This window comes from Bombus vancouverensis, chromosome 9 (assembly GCF_051014615.1).
Source record: "Bombus vancouverensis nearcticus chromosome 9, iyBomVanc1_principal, whole genome shotgun sequence".
Classification (NCBI taxonomy): Eukaryota; Metazoa; Arthropoda; class Insecta; order Hymenoptera; family Apidae; genus Bombus; species Bombus vancouverensis.
Window position 1 is genome coordinate 9,678,578 of NC_134919.1, and position 23,032 is coordinate 9,701,609.

Consider the following 23,032-nt stretch of genomic DNA (forward strand, 5'->3'; position numbering starts at 1 on the left):
GCAGAGTCGAGGAATGTAGCTTGGGTTGATCGCTGCTAGGAAAATTTCTAAGCGTCTTGTTCGTGGTGCACAGTAAAAGAAAATATCGAAGTATTGGTAATACTCTGTCGATATATCGCAGGTAATTTATTATCATTAGACTGCGTATAGTTACGCGATTACGTACTATTTATGGACGTTGCTAAAAGAATAAGATCTAGACAGAGAGTTGTTGTATTTATTAAACATTACAACGAATTTTACACTTTGGATATTTTACATATTTTTAAGTCTTAGATGTGTATTCTATGAACTTTTGAATCTTTAAATTTCTTATAAATACACAAAAATCAAGAGCCTAATTTTCATATGACTATGTTGCATGCAAACGTTCATCTTTGCTTAGTTATTGTTTATCGTTGTTGTCATCTATCTTGCATCATGTTGCAAAGACGGATTTCGAGAAGTTTACAAGATCCGAAGAACACATGGAACACAAATTCCGAATATCGATCACAAGACATGGGTTATTAAGATATAGTAATCTTTTTCTTTCTTTCTTTATTAAACCAATATAAATCTCTATGAAGAGATGCTGTTCTGGACATTCTATTTCATATATTATCAAAGAAGTTACAATTGTAAATATAATATTGTGTAGGAAATGCCTCCTTATATAATTTAATTTAAATTTGTTCTTTATTTCAATTTCTTAATATCATAGGTTATATATGTATATATATTTTTTAATATTATTAAAATATGTATAATAAAACAATATGCTCTATAATTTATCGTTAAGTACATTTCTGATATATAATATTGAACTTTTAGTTTAATTATTATCACCATTGCACATTCAATCGGATGGAATCGATGACTTTAACCGTGCGCTTCAGTTTCTACTTTACCTGCGTGTAGTAGTACAACTCAATAATTGGACGAACAACGTACTCTGGAGCTATTTATAACTGGATGCTTTAAGAATAATTTAAGTGAAATAACAAGGGGAGGAATAATCGGATGAAAAGTAAAAGAATGACAAGATCCTACATCGGAAGAAGATTTTTAAATTAAAAATACGCTTATAAATCATAAATAATAAAATTATTATGGAAAAATTCTAACTTCTGAGCATGATTCTAAGGAAGCCAGATATCGGCGTGTTCCTCTTTAAAATCATTTTTCAATTTTATTAAAAGATATCACAATACTTTTAAAAACATTGAAACGTGACAAAAATCATCGACCAAGAAGTTTATATCACCTACCTTCTGAAATGTAATACCTCTACAAACACATCAGCGTATCTGAATGATTTGCTCCCCTAAAATTAATAACCGTACGCAATCAGAATGAGCCACTGATCGATTACTCTTCAGTGGAGTCCCCGTCATTTATATCCAGAAAAGCGATTAGAAATCGCGTGTCATGGATAACCTGCGGGCCTCAGCGCGCAATTATCGAGTCACGTAATCGAAGCGGAAAAGCGTCGCGAGCTCGAGAGGGGTGCAAATAGAATTCCGCGGAGGCTCGCGCGAAATAAAATCTAATTTGTTTCGGGGATTGCAAACAATACGGATGGCGTCGACGTGGAATAAGTGTTTAATTCAGCGGTGGGTCGCGATTCGATTTCGTATGGGATTCGCCCGGCGATCGTCAGACAAAATGCACGCGCGTGCATTAACCGCTTGTCTTGCGTGACAATTACACAAGAATGCCACGATCGAACAATTTTCGAACAATTCTGCCTGATTTTGGCCCCACAACATTGGAATGTAGAAGAAAGCTACGTGGAATGTTTAAACATAACATAGATTGCCCCGATATCACGGAATATTTTTTCAAAATTAATGTCCCAATGAAAAATCTGCGGCATCATGAAATGTTCTATTTTCAGCCGCGTAACATTCAGCTTTCTTAACGTACTGGTATTCCGTAATTAACGTATTCTTCGAATCTTCTTCCACTATCGAGAAGTTATTATACCGTACTTCATTGTAGTTTTAGTTTTAGTTGTAGCCATAGCGTTTATTTTTATACGTAAATATGCACATTAACTTTATATATTCTAACGGATTATTCTCGCAAACAATAGACAATAAAAAATGAGTGTGGACGAAAGAGAAACAACACGGCGCAGTTAGGTCTAACGTTTGAGAGACGGGAAACACTGCAAAGACCACGTATGTGGCCTCGTTGTGTGAAACAACACTTGTCCATACTGGCAATATCAAAACATGCGCCATTATTTTTGTTGTTTCATCTTCTGTCACGTGACATTGAGTTACATGAAACGTAACACCATCGTTTGACAAATTTAAGTGAATTTGATCGAATAATTGTTCGGAAGACTTTGAAAATTTTTTTGTAGAGATTCTTTTAACCAATTTTTTCTAGTCACGTCAACCATTACAATAGATTATTAGCAACTCGGTTGAAATCATAGAACGAGTTTCGTAATTTCCGGAAAAGACCAGTTTGTTACTATCGAATTAATAAAATTTTGTTTAACGATAATTGTGATTGCAGTATTCTATTTTAGTTTCAAATCTAGAAACTAATAATTTTTATATGTAAGAAATTTTTGAACGAAATTCGAGAAAAATCATAGTCATCTGATGAATTTTAAAGCTCATTTCTTTGAAAAAACGAAATTTCAGACGAAAATGTTTTCTTTTACGTTGTTTACACGTTTTACATATATAGAGTTTCGTTTATATTGCATCACCGGTTATATGACGCTTCGGGTACTGTTAGACAAATATATTTTGAAAACTGAAGTAAATTGAAATGTTATCGCAAGTTACGAAAATACGCAACTTTCAAATAAATGGAACAACAAATAAAGAACACAACATGATAAATGTGCAAATACGATATAGTGAAAGAAAATTATCAAGTATATTTTTCATCCCCAAAAATAACATGACTACTTAACGCTCAAGTGGAATGATAACTGTATTATTGGATTAAACCGCCAACTGCCTATCTTCTATGTAATTACAAACAGGAACATTAATTTCGCTCATTTACACAGTTAATAATTAGTTACCCAAGCATGTCGTAATGTTCTATTTACGACGAGTATTAAATTTGAAAAGTTTCGACAACTATAATCTCCAACTAGTTATTGATTCATGACGGTTAAAATGATGAACTTCTCGTAATAAAATGTCGATGGGAATTTCTCTATTTCCATCTATAATAATATATTTAATTGATATGACATGTAGCCGAAATAAGCACGGATCATTCGAAGTAATATAATGACGTAAGTGATACGAAAATGTATAAGAATAAAAATAAATTTGAATGTGAATAGAAAATAAATACAATGAACTAATATTGAAATGCGGTAATGAACGGTATGGGCTAAATTTAATACTGAAATGTTACAATAGTGTGTCGATACTTTTTGTAATCACCGTATATCCACCACAGGTACATTTTAATTCTTAACAAACCAATTGTTCTGAAGAATATTGGTGCGAGAAACATGAACAGCGAGATAGCCTCGTTAACGACACGATCGAACAAACTTTAAGGGGGCGAGGAATCGAGTGATACTCGCCAGTTCCCTAAACAGAGAAAGAAGAAGGGAACACGGATACCAGTTTAAAGGTCGTTAGTGGAATTCGCGTCGGGAGAGTCAAAGCATCGCCATAATTTACGTTACCGTGTGTCCCACTCAACCCCGTCGCGAGATCGTATCGTTTCGTAGATGTCTGACTATGCTCCCATGGTCAGACATGCATGGGTTTCATATATATACACTCGCACAAGGCAACGAGCCACGGGAACGCAATTTAACAATTCCGTTTTAGCCACGTGAAAACGACTCGCCTAACAGTTCGAGTTCAAGTGGAATTTCCATGGAAGTTCGCACAATGCGATGAACCTTCGACTTTTGCGTGTGTTTCCTCTCGCCTATGCTAGAAATACATTATGTCAGAATATCCAATATTTTATAGATCTTGAAATAAACCGGAATAGGTGCATAAATTTTGTCTTTGCTATTTGAAAATGTCTCGCTCTGCTAATCTATCATTTGGTGTAACCAAGAATACTTGTAAAATATCGTAGTTGTTTGTTGAGGAAGTTCGTTTCTGCTGTTTCTGATAGTTGACCCTTTATTTCATGTTTTCGTTGTATTTTTGAGTGAAATAGAGAAAAATTATTATTTACACAGGAGGTGCTATAGTCTAGTTTAAATATTTTATAAATTCAGAAACGAATATGGTATATCTCTTAAACAAAAGAGTAATAATAGATAATTTCTTTGTGTCTATCTTCTGTTGGTTCTTTGAACATCTGTGATCGAAGCGTATTTACAAAGCGCATAAGGGTTAAGGTCTTAAATGAATTTTGTTAACAACTCGTAAGTTCGATTAAATCATTTCCATAATTCTGATCCTATGAACGAAGCAGCTCGTAATGGCTATCGAAGTAACGTACCTGATTTTCTCGTCAACACTTACATTCTCAGTTATTTGTACTGTATTCAATACAGATCGTATAAGTATACTGTTATTGAAAAATATGATCAACTCATTTTATATTCTGCGATAAACTAGAGTAATAAGATTAAATCTGCAACTGCATTAAAAGCGACATTTGTCATGCAGTTCACGAATGCAACTATTTGCATGGAAAGTAATTCTTGGAACTTATCCTCGTTACTTACTTCAAATTACATTTTGTATGAAATTTTTCACAGAATCAGATATCAGTCAGAATATTAAGAATAAAAGGATTAACATTCAGAAACGAAAAATATGTACTTTCGTTCGATTCGTGAATAAATTGTTAAAGCGAAATCTATGCAGTTGATGTGGCTATTGTCAACGACGATAAAAAGATTACGTGTTTTATAGTGAGCTTTTTGTCGGTGCGCCACGTTTTCGCAAGATAACGGGTCAGATCGCCTCAAGAGATCTAATCTCCGAAGCGTGCTATTTCTGAGAACGGGGTGAACGCAATATTTAAAGGCTTAATCATCCGTCTCGCAAAGCTAATATGTATCCTTGCTTTTATTATCCGCCATAAAATGTCATAGGGTAACGATTGCATGTCAGATACTTCAACCTGTGTTCGGGGGTAGGGTATTATGCAGGATATAAACGTTTGACAGTGACAGACAGGAATAAATCCAGGAAGTTTTAGTGATAGCCAAAAATTATTAAAATAAACAAACAAATTTTATAATGTCAGATAATATATGATATCATTAGTCTATCATTATCAAACGATGTATGATGAATTATACGTTATAATCTTGCGTGCACGTACATATATATGAAATATCAAAGCATGTTCAGAGAGTTTCAAAATTTTCAAATTCTACACAAATGCAGTGAAAATGGTTCGTGCATCATACAAAACTTTATATCACAGCATCAAAAAATACTAACATTTTAAACTGTTTAAAATTAATATTCGTAACTACGTAATAAAGAGTTTACAGCAAAACTTCATACAAAATCTTTCCCTTATTCTTAATAGATTATATGCTACACTTCATTCGACAAAATTTGGAACAGCATTATTTATTTTAGTTATTTTGTATATATTTGTTACTTTGTTATATCGAGAAGTTCACATTGACTACAAAAATACGAATTGACCATGTTATCTACTTATAACTACCAAAAACAGAATTTTAGAAAACGAAGATAAATAATTTAAAAAAAGCAAAAGACCGTAACAAAACGTCCAGATTCTTATAAAAAGAACCTCTAATAAATATCTCGTTTTCAATCAAATTCTCTAAAAAAAGATACCTTCTTCAATTGAATCTAACAAACCTGAATAAATTCTTTCACTCTAACCAAATTAACCAGGATTGATGCCTCTCGTTCATTCAGCTCAGCTAGGATAAAAGCTTTTAACTCGATCAAATCGATTAAAATGAAAGCCTTCATTTGGACTAAATCGGGCGAAAGATCGAACTTAAGTTGAGGGCAAAGAGCATTCGGCATATTCCGTGAAGAGTTAGATGTCCCGTGCAGGACATCGATCGATTTTCTGGTAACCACTGAGGCCACTAGTCTTCCTGCGAGCTTCGACGTTGCTCGATCACAGTGTCGTGGGTCGAACTGAGATTGATAAGCTTGGAAACGAAACAAAACAACAGGGGCAAGGTAAAAAGGATAAGCGAGAGGTAGATTTTTATCGAGCTGGATGTGTGTTTGACTCATTAGCTGTTGAAAGTTTCGAACTTTCGCTGTTACTAACGTTGCGTAGCATTAATTATTCTACAATAATGTAGCCAGTATTTCACACTGGAGAGTTACTCGTACCGATAAGTCTGAAAGTTACATTAATCAGACTATGAAAAGTTAAGCCACGTATCAAATGCTTTCGTGGCAAGAAGTAGATCTCATTATACATTAATTAAAAAGATTATGTACAAATAGAACGGCTTAGACAGATAGAAGTGTTGGAATAAATGTTATTAACTAAAGGTTGAGAAAGTGCGTTGAATCGAGCGGAAATTACTTTGTCTGAATATATGTTGCTGCAATATTAACTTGCGAGATATCTCGTTTACGATATGGGTCACAGGAAAACAAGAATCAATTCCCAAGGTATCTCGTCGATAATTCATGCGAGAAGGTTAAGTATAGATTGCAACGTGGCCTGCGCTAATTGTTAATCACGCTTCGAGGCCTCCACGCTTTCCGATGTCTCGCGATAAGCGCTCGCGTATCTATACCGAGTTCCCTTGAGTCGTTTCCAACTTCGCCTCGAGGTTTATCTGATTTTTCCGGCAGAGAAGTTTGGAAGTTAAATGAAGGACTACGATTCGGTAACACGACATCCAACCGTGCGCTTTCTATTAAGTCCCGCGAAATGAAAGCGCGAAACCGTTTCATCCGGCGGGTTTTAATTATTCGGACGTAGCACGGCTCTCAGAAGGAGCCGTTGGTGGTGAAAGTAATTGAAATTTTTGCCGCGTTTCTATGGGATTTTCGTACGGTATCGCTGAAGAGGAAAACAGTAATCGTTTCGGAAAGAAGTTTGCATGTCTATCCCCGCGTCCACTTTCAAAAAGAGAATTCGATTCAAGAGGATAAAAACGTTTCTGTAAAGCGGAGAATATTTCAAAGGAATAATCCGGAATTTAAGTGCAATCTTTACTAATGAAGGTTTTTAAAGCTCAACGGAAAGAAAAGTTTGTAAAAATGAACAAAGGGATGATTTATAAAACTGAAATGTTTTTTTATAGCATAATGACTAACTGATGTGTCTGCATTTCTTTGTAGCCTTTATATTCAGCACGTGCCATATTGGATCCCGTAAGCCAGTTATTCCACGTGCTCGACTAACACACAAACCTTTTCTTTCACAGCCCTCTTTTTTCAAAATTTTATAACGTGATATAACTGTGAAATTATTTTCAAATGTTTAATCAAAAAAGCAAATATCTCAATGAATTTTCAATTAAGTTAATTGTCTACAGTCAGTATATAAATATTACTGTATAACTTCTTCACGAAAAATTGTTGTATACAATTTTAAATCTTAATAATCGGAGAATATTTTTTGTTGAAAATCAAATTTAATATGTAAAAGATGAATTCGCTTTCATCATAAAATATTTTGGCAAGCTTGGTTTATAAAGAGAATAATTGCCAGTTGTAATAATCGTATCTTTTTCATTTGAAATCGCTGCAGCGGATTATTTGTAAAACCTTTGGGTTTTCTATATTTCTCTTTATCGCGTTGAAAATTACGCACACTTTCTTCCACCGGTTCTGCTTTGGTGCTTGACATAGAACGAATTTCATTTACCCGTAAAAGTACATTATTGTCCCGTAGCTTTTCTGCACGGTGAACATTGTTCACTGTAATAAAAGTATGAAAAAATCCAATTTTCCTGTTTCCCGAGGTTGCTTTTCAAATACCTTGAACAAGTCGCGAAATTATAATACCTTACTATTGTAATTCATTTGACTTTACTTCATCCCACCAAACTATCAAGAGGAGAAATATTATTTATTCAACAATATTTGAACATACTTAACTCATTCAATTTTTGATTCAATTCTTTGAGTTACATTAATTTTGGTTTAGGCGTACATTAAATTTGTGCAAAATATGATAGCTGAGAGTGGTAGTTTTTTTATTGTTTAAAGAGGAAATCTTCGTGATCTAAATTCTTTTTCCTTTATGTTTTGTACGAAATATTTTCCCTCCGTTTTCATGTACTTCAAAATTTCTCAAGCGTTAACACATTTGAAACTAATTTTTTATACAACGTAAAATTAAATGTTAAAATTTTATAATGCGCAATTCTTTCAGATATTCGTTTAGTCGCGAGACGTTTCATTATTTGAAAATGAAGTTACTTCAACCGAAACATCAAAGTTTCAGCCAAACTTTCCTGAGTTGTAAAATGTTACTCGTTAAACAATTTAAAACTAATTTCTTGTGTAAGATTCATTAGAAATTAAAATCTTTAAGCACGGTTCTCTCAGATCTTGTTTTAATTGTTTGAAATTGATTGAAAAATCGTATTTATGCATTGAGACTCTGTTGGCACAAATGTATGGAAACTAGTCAATCTTATTTTGATATATTTATCAATATATAAAATAGATAAAATACACATATAAATAATATTGATTAATTTAAATCAATTAAAATATATTAACTTATGATTAATAAACATTTTTTTCTTAAATAATATGAGATCACATCACTAACAAAATTTAATATTTCCTGTTTTCCAATCTAATAATTTTATATAATAATTTCATTTTTTATATTATGTAATTAATATTATGATATAATTTTAGGAATTTTACCTTTATATATAAATCGTAAACGACCCAATCTTCTTATCAAAATTAAAGATAATAATTGTTTACATGTGTATATTCTACAGTTGTTTCAGAAAATAGAACAATTTCTAGTCTTAGTTATACAAAACGGCAAGATTTATTACAAGGTCGAGTAATAAACTTCAATAGGTATAGGACAATATGTACAGAAATGTACACGTCCATCGAGTACAGTTAACAGCGAAATTGTACCTATTCCTGCACCTACCTGGGATTTGCAGTTGAATCCTAGAAATAACTCGCAAGAGAAGAAAGTACATTTCCACTGCTTCCACCAACATGCGCCAAAAGGCATACCTATACAAGCACAACCAACCACAAAACTGCATCATTTCCACGACAACACGAACTCTCACACCAATGTCGATATAAAACACGATGCCCTTAGAAACGAGAACTTAATCAACTTCCTTTGGAGTCACGTGATTCTTTATTACAACTGAGGAGCTAAATGATACAGAAGTAATAAGAAAATACAAAACAACTATTTAAATAGAAAAGGTGCAAATATTCTTGAATAACTTATTAATTAAAATTAGAATTAATTACTTTTTTACTTATTATTTATAGTAAAATTAGAACTCAATCTTTGATAATACATTAATCAGTGTTAGAATAATTTATTTTAACTTCTCAGGAATTTGAATTACAATTGGAAAGTTCGATATAAATGCAAAATTAACGAGAAACGATTTTTTTAATGGAAAAGGATATAAATCGAACGTGAAATATAGTGAAAAACGTTAAAAATTCACGCATTATGGCATTTAGCGAGCGAAACAAATTTTTGTTGAAGTTTCATTCCTTCGGTTCAGTTTATAAAAATAAAAATTTGCATGAACATTCATAATCTATCATTTACAGACAAGACACGAATTTTTACGTGCAAATTTCCATCCGCCGTTCCCAAATAGCGCGAACAAAACGCAACCCTGTGAATTTTCTTTCGTACTGTCTCAATAACTTTCCGACGAGATCTTTTCGCTGCACACACGTCTCGCTTCGCTTATGACAGTAATTAGCCGTGGCACATCTATGATTGGCAAATAGCAGGATATTTGCTAGGACGATTTTGCGTTTGATTGCACCTAATTCGCAAACAGGGAGCCACTGTCAGTCGACGCATCACTGTTTGCACGAGAGCAGTTGGTATTAAACCGACAATTCGCCACTTCGCACTCCGAAATCTCCGCGCAAGAGATGGGTCGTGTGTGGACAAACACGCGGCTGCTCGTGAACACAGGCCTTTGGTTCGTTGAGAGAATCGGGGATCGTTTTCAATCATGTTAGGCGACGCCTTTTATGCACTCGTTCCATTATTGTGAGTGATAAATTCTTTTAATTGAGAAATTGAAGTGATAGATAATTTAAGTGGAAGTAAAAATTTTCTTTTACAGAGTAAAAGAAAGTATCATTTACAGTGGCTCACGAAAGTATTCAGATATTTAACCATAGAAAATTTTTCTGGATCATGTGCATTACATGAAACTTTTGAAATCTTATTAGCATTGTCTCGAAACATGATTATATTGTGATTATCCAAAAATGTACACTGAGTATAACTGTAACCTGAGTTTGTATCTATAACACGAATTGGAGCACAATTTTAATTGTAAATTTAATTATTTGTATTTTTGTTATCATCAAGACTATATATATATAATATTTTGTATGTATGTAATATCACAGACACATTAAAAAAGATGTTGATTAATTGGTAGTTGAAGCCAAATGGTGAACATTTTTCTTAGTAATTTGTTAAAACAGAATAATTTCAATGAATAATCTGAATTTAAGTAGATTAAGTAACAATGTCAGGCTAGCAAATCCTACGCTCATATGTGATATATAAAAAACATATTTTATTATTCTGACATACATATGTATGTAATGTACATATTATGTATGCTAGATAGTTTGGATAACTTATTGATAGTTTTGCAAATAATAATGTTCTATGTTATTTCGTTCATAAACAAACAAGAATAAACTATGGAAATCAGTTACAGTTCTAAAGTCAGGCAAACTATAAGAGCACATAACACGTTTCCAGTTACGAACTCTGCATCAAACGAGCCCCAGTTTTGTTAGATTACGTTAAATTATATATGAGTATCATGATAGTTCATTAGTGTAAACGTACGAAACATTTAATGAACAGAATGTATTTCTAGAATAAAACGAAATTCTTGTTTTCTAATAAACTATACATTTTTCTTATTATTAAAGAGTAATTATATTTGAATCAAATGTAGTAAACATATACTAGGAACAAAATTTCATTTTACTATGTGAAATATTCTAATACCATTCAAAAAGTTTTTTCACAGGAAATGTGGTTTGAATCCGAATTTTTCAAGTACTGTGTCATTATGTACTTAATTTGTCGAAGCATATATATAGAAATTATAATAAACAAAAATCATAGCAAGAGGTAAACCTAGGTCTACGATTTTGAATAAAGAAATGATAATGTTTAGAATGACGTTACAATATAATTGTATATTTGGAGGGAAAATAGATTAGATAAAGGTTCATGACCGTCGAAATTCAAGATTATCTGATAGTTTATTAAACTTATTGGAATATTTCACTGGACTCAGTTTAATGCAACAATAAGATTTATACTCTAAAGTCGCTTTAAGACATTTGTGATTTTAGAAGCACTAATGATTTAGATAAAGATCTAAGATAAAGATTCTTTTAGATAAAGATCATTAACACTCAAATCCTTATCTAATTACTTATTTCTATCAAATTTCATAAACAAATTAAAAATTTTACGATTATAGAAACTATTTATACTTCTCTGAGAATTGTCTTATCTGAACAATTCGATCATCATGCTAACATTAGCAAAGCTTGTATTTTACTTCGTTCTGATGCGTCATTTCACAGAATAAAGTATACATCGTGCTCATAATGTGATCGAAAAAATGAAACACGAATGGAACAAAAAGGAAAGGACGGTAGATAACGCAAAAATGGCACGCGCCTCGTCCTAATGAAATATGCACCCTCGTTTCGATCGCGATCGACCACTGTCTAATAACTCGAAATACACGGTAAATCAAACACACCAGACACCGGTGTGTAATCAACGAATCAAATCGGTGGCCCTCCGTTCGCCGAAATCGATGGTGCAATTAATTTAAACGCTTCATCCTTGCCTTTCAGTCGCGTCATTTCGAGGATTGAAAAACCATGACGTGTAATGCGTACATACGTCAACGTCTATCATTCGATGACGTGTTACGTTATGCGTGAAACTGAATTATCTAAATGTCGACATACAACTATTATTCTATTGTACTATATTCGAAAATCTTAGGGCAGTTATATTATATTTGTTTTAAAATCGGACAAATATAACTGGTAGTAGAGCGATATTCTTCCATAGAAACTGAGAATAATAAGAAAGAGTCAGCTTAGAATTCTGCTATCTCAGCTAATCAAATTTTACTGTTTTAAATTCATAATTCATAAAGACATAATGGAATGATTTAAGGCTAGAAAGAATTTCTCGAGGGATATTAAATTTTTAAATTAAGATATTAAATTTTATAATGTCTATCGAATAATAAATAAAACAAATTGTACAAGGAACTCGTTTAAAATACTAAAATTAATATTTTGAAACTAAAAGTGTGGTACCCTTAATTGACATATATGATAAAATCTAAATTCTCAAAATCTTTACTTGTACCACCACGACTTTCTACCAGCCATTTATTACTAACAATAATATTTATCACGTCGTTTCCGGATTCGGTTAGACCACACCTCTATTTAGTTTAGAGGGAACAAATCCTACTGCACTTTCATTTATCCGGTGTCACGGATAATGTAAACCGGAATGCAAGCAGTAACCAGCTCGAACGATGTAATTCAACTGTTTGCACGTCAAGATTAAAGGGACCTCGGTGAGACGATCCTAATATTACTCTGTAAAAACGCGTTATAACGTCTTGACTCGAGCTAAAGCTCGCCGTTGTCTTCGATGTCAAACGAAACGAAGGAAAACACCGTGCACCAGTGGAAGATGAAGATTTAAATTTTATAAAGACTCGCAAGACAGATGCGATGGCGTAAATTATAGACACCGATGGGAATATCTACCGGCTGAATAATGCATGATCTCACGTTCGTCCAGATTATCCGTCACATTTGTCTAATAAAAATATTCACATAGCGCCGACCACTTTTCTCATTCTTTTTACCTACCCTGTCCTGTTAATTTATTTTTGTGGAGAATCACGGAAGTAGCGGAGGATTATCGGTCTCATCTATCGCCGTTCTTCCAACGTGTCATGGAGGAAACGTTCATTGATTTGCCGAGTTATAGGTTGTTGTTTGTATTCGATTTATAGCGTTCGATATGGATTGTTTTTTATATTACGCATCAACGTCGACGAAGTAGATAAAGCGATAAGCCACGTTCTTGCATTGAATGAATCTTTCGTTTGTGAACGTAATTTAATTAATAAAAGAAGTTATTTAAATAACCTAAACGATTACGTATCCATGGTACCTAACGAATACCCTTAGAGTTTCATGGAAGATTCGATTTCGAGTGCTCGACTATATCCAACCATCTCAACAAGATTGTCTAAAGTCTATCGAAAGACTTTTGAAATTGTCATCCAACAACATCCAACAAGTTTAAGACAATCTTTCTTCCGTGGATACCAATAGTACACATTGTCAGTAAGTTGGAGCACAACAAACTGGATGAGTGGTACCGATGCATGGCGTCGATAAATTTGCCCTTAACCGTAAGTGTTCGTTTCGATTTATCGTGTAATCGCCATCTGCCGGTTCATTACGTGGCCGTGGGTTCGCGGCTAAGGACGAGCTTAGAGTCACGCGTACTCATACACATTCAAATGGAAACGTGCAAAGTCGGCATTGTGCCACCTGCGCTCTTTCTTTTCCTTAGTCCTCCTCCACCAACGCTCTAACCGTCTGAACCACCTCCTACTACACCTCTAACCGCGCGTACCATGGCAAGTATAAATTATCACGGCGGAAGTTAGTCCAACGAACTCTCCTTATCCTTTCGCGTGATAATAATTACTCTCTCTTTCTCGGCCGGTCGGCTGGAAATAGGTTCTTTAGTCGTCTGACGGGACACTTCGTAGATCGTGCTGGAGATCCCTCGTCTATTCGCGCCGGAACGATTATTCCTTACGTCTATCAGCCGCAGGGGGGAAGATACCGGCTCCGAATCGTCATTTAAATAGGAAATTCGAAGGTGATGATCGGTTTGGCGCTCGTTGAAACGGGTAAGTTCTGCTCCGAACTTGTTTACGTCTGTGGTACGTAGCTTGTGAATCTTTCGTAAATTTTAGATTTCACGGATCGAAGTAGGAGTATGATGTATTCTTTATGATGTATTATTTTGTTTGTGCATATTACGGCATTTGATGCAACTTAGATATTATATAATTATTATATCTGTACCAAAAATTGAAACAAATTGCGGATAAACGATGCCGTAATTGTTTAATATTTGATACTTTACGAAATAATATACTATTAACATAATTTACTAAAACACGCATGCATTATAATTTAAAATTCATAGCTTATACCAAATATCCAAGTTTTATTATTTTATTAAAAATAAATATCCTAAGACTTCTGAGCTGGATTTAAAAATAATAATTACGATTTAAATGCTGATTACGTAACGGTACATCTTTACTCTATCGATATTGAATACTTTTCCAATTATAGAAATTTTGCGTTAAAATACACAAAATGTTATACATGGAAAATATGTACTTTTATACGCTCGATGCGAAATGCGTGAGAAAATCATTAAAAATTTCACGCCTGTTCTACGACACAGACAATGAAAATAAAATGTCACTAGTCATTTAAATTATTCTAAGATTCGATATAAGCTCAATACCAGCTACTAAGCTACGAGTTCGGTGAATATCAGAATTAAGATAAAATAGAGCACGTCGTAAGCTGGCATCGAGTTGTGCGAAAAGTTTGTAATTCCGGTTTAAAGCGGTGCCAACGGAAGCGTAGACATAAAATTGAAAGGATAATCGGAACAACGGCGAACGGAGGTTGATGCTCGCGAATTAGGAGCCACGGAGATACGGTGGCGCGCTATTATGCGCACCTTGCGGTGTAATCGGCCAGGCTAATGACTTAGCACCGAATTATCGCACGTCGCTCGACGTCCCCGTAAATCTACCGTTCTTGCTTCTCTCTAATTGCACGAACCTTATTACCCGGAATTAGTTACGAATTTCCTTCCAATTGCCGCGAAGAAGAAGGAGAAAAGGCCAGGTCAATTTAACATCCAATGCATGATACCGTGTTACGTAATAGCCAAAAATATTAAGAATGTTTTGCTGAGCGAATATAACACTGGTTAATCAAACCATATTTGTTATTATTAACGACAAGTTCTGGAGTAACTATTGCTCTGTAGAATATTTTTGTGGCATATGATTTAGCTACTCTACACTGGTTGCATTCAGTTGTTTAAAAAATGCGACTGATGAAAAGTTTCTGTACTTTTGTTACCTAGAGGCTATATAGAACACCAAATATTTTATATATTTTTATGTGTACTTAAAATACAGAGCACAGAGTCAAATTATACTTGTCTCCGAATATGTTTGTGACCATCTGTATGTTTTCGGGTGATGTTATACGAAGTGGCATTGTGAAATTTTAGATCATTATAATCTACTAAATGAATTTTATATTATACACCCTCTCGCAGCTATAAAAGCTAAAACTATGTTTTGTAGGTTGCCCAATGGACTGATTAAAATATGACAGCGCAATTTATCGCGCTGACAACTACTCTCGTATTTACGAGCTGGAAAGCAGATGTTCTAGCATTTGAAGTATAAGCGAAAGTCTGTATACTCGTGAGAACTACGGCATGTTGGATGACCGCTCATCAACAGCAACTAACTAATAAGCGCGACAGAGTCGATGCGTCCAAAGAAGTCACTTAAACTTGTTTCCTAGTTCAGTTCTAAAAGTACAAAATCCTAGAAGAAACTTAATAAAACACTCATAATGTGTGTTTAAAAGTTTTAGTTTGTTTAAATATTTTCAATAGAGTTAGCTCTTTTTAACGATTCTTGTTTATCACGAATCTTTTACGATTAATTTCTTATAAGAATTTGAATAATTTGCGATTGAATATTTTTGATTGAATAAAAATAATAATGACTAAGGAATATTTATTTTTGTCTAAAAACAACATATGAATGTTAAATACGACGATATTCGTTTCTATTCACAAGGCTACATTTATAGACCGTTAAATTCCCGTTTTCGTGGAACTGGATATTGTACCATTAGTGCACAAATAAAATTGGAACATGCTCCCTCTTTACAATATAGGATCCATTACCATAGACTGTTATTTAGATATATATCACCAAACATCATTCAATGTCGTTAACTTCATCTTCCTGGGTGTAATTTGTGCATATTTTTATTACATGCACCACATCCTCTGCGTTATTGAAATATTCAATTCTAATTTTGCAAACTCTACTTTATAGTTATACAAACATAATATACGAAAACCTAGATTATCCAGCAATTAATTCGATACTCTACACAAATCAACTAAATTTTCGAAAACGAGATTAACATTTTACTAAATACGATCACATTTATCCAATAACATTCTCCCTGAAGCTATCTCTATATGAATATACGAATCAGTGAACATTGCACCTCCTATATTACCAAGCAAATGAAAATTTCACCAAACGTGATCACGTTAATTGAAAACTTCCCATAAAACAGTCTGCGTAAATGAATTTTCTAAGTACCACACAAACATTTTACTAAACACGGCCACATCAATACGAATAAAGGCATTTCACAAACTTATCTACAGCTACGTATCGAACAACACAATCGATCATGGGTCGATATTTGTCTCGTATACATTCAAAACAATTCCAAAGCAGAATTGTTTCTAGTTAGATATCAACGTGATTGTTTATCGAGCATTCGGCTCTCCTTAGATTGCCTGGCCGTTAAATGAAATACGAGCGACAAAACTGGAAAACGAGAGATAATTTAGCGAGTGCGGCACAATCGTTTCACGATCGATGAGGAAACTAAATTTACAACGCGATCCTGCGGCGTCGACGTGGTGCGCGAGTCAAGACTGACGCGCATTTTATGCAACTATATACGAAGCAGTAAAACGGGGGTGGCGATTAAAGAGATCCAGCGTCGCGATAAGATTTCGATCACCTCTCTCGCGCTCTCTCCAGTTCTATCGAGCGTGTCACGGCTCCGAGCCGTTCGTTTTTCTTTTTTCTCCCCCAGAAACGCTTACGTATTTCAGGAGGGTGACGTTCGAGAATGGATTGGCTCTGTTCGAAGCCGATCATCCTTCATCGGTTTTCTTTGGGATGAACAATGCCACGCGAGAAAATAGAGACAAGCAATTTTTTATGGGATAGGGTAGAGAATATCTTGAGGTTAATGCAAATTAAAAATTAAAGAATAAAAATATGTAATTAACTTATATGTATATGTTTGTCATCTTTCATCAGTTTCTAGGGGGATGCGACATGAAAAAATAAAGTTGAGAAATTTTCCCTGTGTTAGTGACTGTTTCAATACTAACGAGAATGAGAAATTAGAGAAACGAAAAAAGCGACATGAAAAATGTAAAGGTAAGAAATTCTCTGTGAGTTAGAGATTGTGAGACTGAAAATCGAGATTTCTCTATGAAAATTATATTAATCTATTTTTTACCCAAAGCGATTTCAAAGCGAGGACCTAAATAGAATGAGAGTATGAAATGTCTTCACGTATTCTAATTGATACGCTGTTCTTTGGGCACCTGTGGATCGTAAATAACGGCTTATACTTCATTTCATTCATAAAACTTATGGAACAATGGAGTAGAACTATATTAATAAGTAGGAAAAATACGAAAAATAGATTAATGAAAAGAAATGAAAAATTTGATATCGATTAGTGTAATTGTAAATATTATTGCTGTGCCCAGAAACGATTAACGTAATCAAATAATACGTGGCATCCTACAATTGGTGAAAATATCGATTTAATCGAGAAGCCAGTGGTTCTATATAAAAAAAGGGCAAGGATGGAAAATAAAATAAAATTTTTGTATCGAAGACGTTGTTTTCCATCAAATTAAGTTCAAATATTTACTTGATGCATATATATAATCATGGTATTTAATAAATCTCTCCAAAGGTATTACAGCTATGTGCTTATGTTTGTGTTTATTATATTGGCTAATGCATAACGCGCAATGAAACAAGATATTCACGCACGATAAATTTTATTGCTTTAGAAATTATTGAAAATGTTTCCCCATTCTGTTGAGTACACAATTCTGCATTTCGTATTAAATTTCTAGGATATTAAATTTCGCATTATTTCACCAAATGTTAAAACAATCTTTCTTTTTAATTGCTCCACTTTTATAATTTTTCTAGGAAATGTAATTTAATTAATTGCAGATGACTCCATAAATAAAAATCGGGACATGGATTAGACAAATAATTAGAAACAATTTTCTTGAAAACAAAGCCTGGTATAAAAAGATTTTATTTTATATTTTGCAGTGATGTTAGTTTCTGTTTATGCAAATTTTGCTGTTAGTTAATTTGATATCATCCTCTTTTTGGTTACACCATCAATTATAAAGCACCCTATATAGATTTCATAGTATAATAAACTGAAAATGTAAAATAAAAGCATGATGTATAAGTCAAACTATCGATTTCGAACACGTAAGTGATGTACACATTTGAATAAAATGAATGATCAAATGTGCTACTAGATAGTAATAGTAAATAATAGTAAAGATAATAATCTATGATTGAAGACACGTGAACGTAAGTAACAGAGTTGTTTACATTTATGAATAATTAAGCGTGCTTAAACGCTCCTTCCACAATTGAATTTTTCTAACCAACGCTAGAATAATTTTATTTTAAGCTTCCTATGAATTGCATTCCGTCATATTTTAAAATATCTTGCAGAAATAAAATCAACGTCAATAATAATCAGATTAAATAAATAATAATCAGATTTTGTCAGAAAATGGATCGACTTGTATTAAATCACGTGTAAAAATAAGAAATGAAAGACTTTAGAATTTGAATATCTGGAATCAAGTTAGATACTGAACGAGTTAACATGAAATCTGACAACTGACACTAAGATGTCGTCTTCCATGTGAATGAAAGATTCACAGACGTAACGAACTGCATGCGAACGATGAAGGAACTAGGATTAAAGCCCCTGTTTAATCATCTGCGGAAGTGAGATCGAGAGATGTTATGCTTGCAAATGCTACAGGAAATCCAGGAAATAGTACAGAATAAGAAAACAGGAAATCTTGCAAGATAATTGCATTCTATAACTACGTGATTAATCTTTTATACCCGAAGCACTTTGTGTAATTCCTAACTCGAATACTAACAAAAGAATTATATATGTTAGAACGATTACAATGCTTAGAAAAGTTCTATGTATTTTTTCTTTTAGTTTCGTCCTATTAATTGTATCAATTTTTTTTATAGCTAATTCATCAAATGTTACAAATATTTATAGATTTGAAATTTTATTCAATTAAAATCCCAAAAGTTTTCGTCGTTTCGGAAAATACGAAGACAGCGTTACATACATATTTTATTAATTATTACTGTGGGATGGTGTGACGTTAGCGAAAGACGTGGCTGATTGTTTATAAACGTTGTTAAGATATGTTATGTTGTCAAGGAATGTTATGACCGTTGCCAGGGTTTGTTACAGTAATGGTAATGGTCAGAGTTGAATTAATCGTGATCGAGAGAAGTTCATCGTGTTGCTGAGACGTAGAAATAGTGTTAAGCGAATTCGTGAAATGCGATATTATATTCAATTTTGCGAGAGTGTTACAATATTGTGTTTATCATACTGTTCTTTTCTGTTAATTTATAATAAACATTCCTACATTACTTTCACGTTCACTAAAGATCACCATTTAGAAATATATTAAAATCCTCCTCAACAGAGAATTGAAAAAATCCTACATTTTTAAATGTTTCTTTTTATTAATTTCACCGAATATTATAACTACATTTAAAAACCTTTTAAAACATCTGAAAACATTTAAAAGTTTACACAGAGTTCTTCATTGCTTCAAACGATCTTGTAAGAATTTTATCATAGTCCTTTACTTCCTTTTTATCAGCCATTACCTTCTTCATTTCAATTTCTCTACTAATAAATTAGATCCACTAAATATCGTAATTATTTACAAATATTTTGGAATCTTATTCAATCAAGATTCCAAACATAAGTACGTAAATGCTCATTAGTTCGAAAAATTCTATATTAAAAAACTTGCTACATAATTTCTTTATTTTCTTTTCACTAGCCATTTATATTTCATTTAAATTTCTTTACGAATAAATTAACTCCATCGAACATTCTATCACAAAAGTTTCAGAACCTTCTTTAACCAACATACCGCAAGTCATTTTTCACTACTACAAAAAATTCTACATATCTAATTCTACGTAGTTTATAGAACACAGACCATAACGAAATAACACTCTTTGTTGTCGGTAATTAACTTCGTAAAATATGTATACTATGTCTAACGTGACACATAGATTATACAAGCAGCAGTAACCAACCACTCACTCCATCGTCTTCCTATGCTCCTTCGTTTAGACGTACCGTAACAAACCATTACAAGCCAGCTACAAACGGTCAGTTTACGATCGTCGTATTGAGATTGTTCATAAGACACTCTCTATCGTGACCAAATGGACGATGGAGACGATTTGACACACAACGATACGTGTCTCCTGTACACGTAAAATTTAGCACACGCTCGCTGGAAGTTGGCATTCAGAACTTAACACTGTTATATCGGACGTAAACACTAAAATATCCTAACTGCGTTATGACTTGTGGAAACGTTCGTAGTGTCCCTTTACGATTGGTCTTTTGATGAAATTTCAACAGAAACGCTATAATATTGCAATATACGAAATATTCTGTGCAGATAGTTGTCAATGATAGATTTGTTTTTTTAAACTGAAAGTGATTTGATACGTGATTCTATAGCGCATAGTTGTAAAAGAATTGAATGACAGGTTTCTAAAGACTGAAAGCTTTGATACGTGGCCCTATATCATAAAACTGTGAAAAAATTCAATGACACTTTTCCAAGAATTGAAAACTCTGACACATTTTTCTATAGGTACCATAAAATTGTGAAAAAATTCAATATACAACTTTTCAAAAATTGGAGGCTTTACACGTGGGCCTATATCACAGAACACACATTGATTCTGTTGAAATTCTTTTCATACAAATAGTCTTGTTCTGTGGTGATTCTTTGGATACAAGTATACTTTTTTGAAAAATTCAGTAGTAATTTTCCAAAAATTGCTAACTTTTCACGTGGTCCTATAGTATGTTATCACAATCGAGACTTTTAAATATAAACTGCGTTTTTTTTTTTTTTTAGAGGTATGAGACGTTAAGAAGCCAAATCGTATAACTGCACTTTTGAACAATTTTTAGCTGTACCTTAATTTTAGTAGAATCTAATTTAGCCTCTAATTTTACAGATGATGGTCAATTTGGCTTCTGCGTGGTACATATTCTAACAATTCGTTAGCATTGCATTTAGAGCCCCGACACTGATAATTAAATCGCGGATGTTTATGCAAATTCGTGTTAAAGCTAACTAAATTTGAGTAACAGTATATTTTATCTTCCAAATGTTATAATACACACATAAATTTTACTCTTGATGTTTTATGTATTTTTGAATCTACACCTCTGCTTGTCCGTTTTTACCTACTTACACTTGTCGTAAATGCATAAGTACACATACGAAGTACTATACTGGTAATCAACCATGTGTGAATCGAGTGAAATATATTACCAACAAGCCATTAAACTTTTAAGAATGTTAACTGCAACACTAACCAAGCGTCAGAACGTATCTTTCAAAAATCCACATCTCACATCCAACAACTTCGGTTCTGATAACAATTTTCCAAGAAACTGTCATACCAAACGTCTACAACCGAGTCTCTATCAAAAGCACAAAATGCGCATAAACATTCGAAGATGTTTTTCAAACATTCTCGCCAAGCGTCTGTTGATCATCGCCATCAGACAAATGTCAGCGAAGAAGGATCTCTTCACTTCTATCTCCCCTCAATCCACCAACAAAAGGCAATAGATTCTTCCTCTCGTATAAACGTGCTTTTACTTCGAATTTCGTTCTTCGAATGTATAGGAACACTCCTCGAGAACACTCGCAGACATTAACGAGGGTTTCCGCTCGTATACATTGCACGTCTCCGTTAACTATTCAAGTAGCTTGCAAACATTCGCGAACACTTGCGCGCTCTTATAACTGGCTTGTAAACGTACTTAACCATATTACAACGCGTTATCAAAATATTTTCTCAAATACTTTTTTTAAAAGAAATTCCAAGAGAAAGATATGACGAAAAAATGGTTCAATTTCACTGATAATGATAAAAGAACTTAATGCAAAAATGTATCGGCTGGTCAGGTGATGTGGTCGATTTACCTGAGAGCGGATCGTTCAGCGCGGATGCCCATGTCGCGATGCAGAGAACCGTGATCGCGAAAACTGGGAGCATATTGTTACGTGGACGACGCGGCTACGTCAACTGGCTGGTGTAGGACGAGCGTCCCGACGCTTTGCCGCCAACAGTATGACGCATGCGCGTCGCACCTGTGTGAGACTCTACCAAGAAAATATCGTAAAAATATCTGTTTACAATCGTCCCGGCGACCAGGCACGCCGACACGAGTGCCTCTTCAGGTCTGCTAGAAGCGAATAGAGAAACTCTCTCTTTGTCTTCCTGTGAACCGCGCCAGTAACTTTTCATGCTAATTACATCAACCGGTAATTGCTTTAAGATTTTCCTCTCTATATCTTCAGCCTTTCCACGTTCTAAATCAGTTGAAGTCTTAAAAGCCGGTTAATTGCGTCGGAAGGCCGTGTCACGGATTTTTCTGTTGTGACATGGAAACGCGAGAATGAAATATTTTAATCGAGTACGAGCTGGGCTAACTATGATCCTGATGTGTAAACGGGATGTTTTGAAAAGGGAAGGGATATGCGGGGGACTCTTGTGCGAGAATTTGATTTAGAGAATGAGATTTGG

At 33.8% G+C, this 23,032-nt stretch overlaps 1 protein-coding gene across 2 annotated transcripts in view; it reads right to left on the bottom strand.

Annotated features, from left to right (window-relative positions):
- The window catches only part of LOC117163531 (lachesin), a 158,745-nt gene extending 136,231 nt beyond the window's left edge, over positions 1–22,514 (bottom strand). For both annotated transcript variants that reach the window (XM_033345878.2, XM_033345877.2), the window contains exon 1: positions 22,429–22,514. In XM_033345878.2, the coding sequence (XP_033201769.1) occupies positions 22,429–22,501 (73 nt within the window). In that variant the 5' untranslated portion in view covers positions 22,502–22,514. The remainder of the gene's footprint in view (positions 1–22,428) is intronic.
- Between the last annotated feature and the right edge of the window lie 518 nt (positions 22,515–23,032).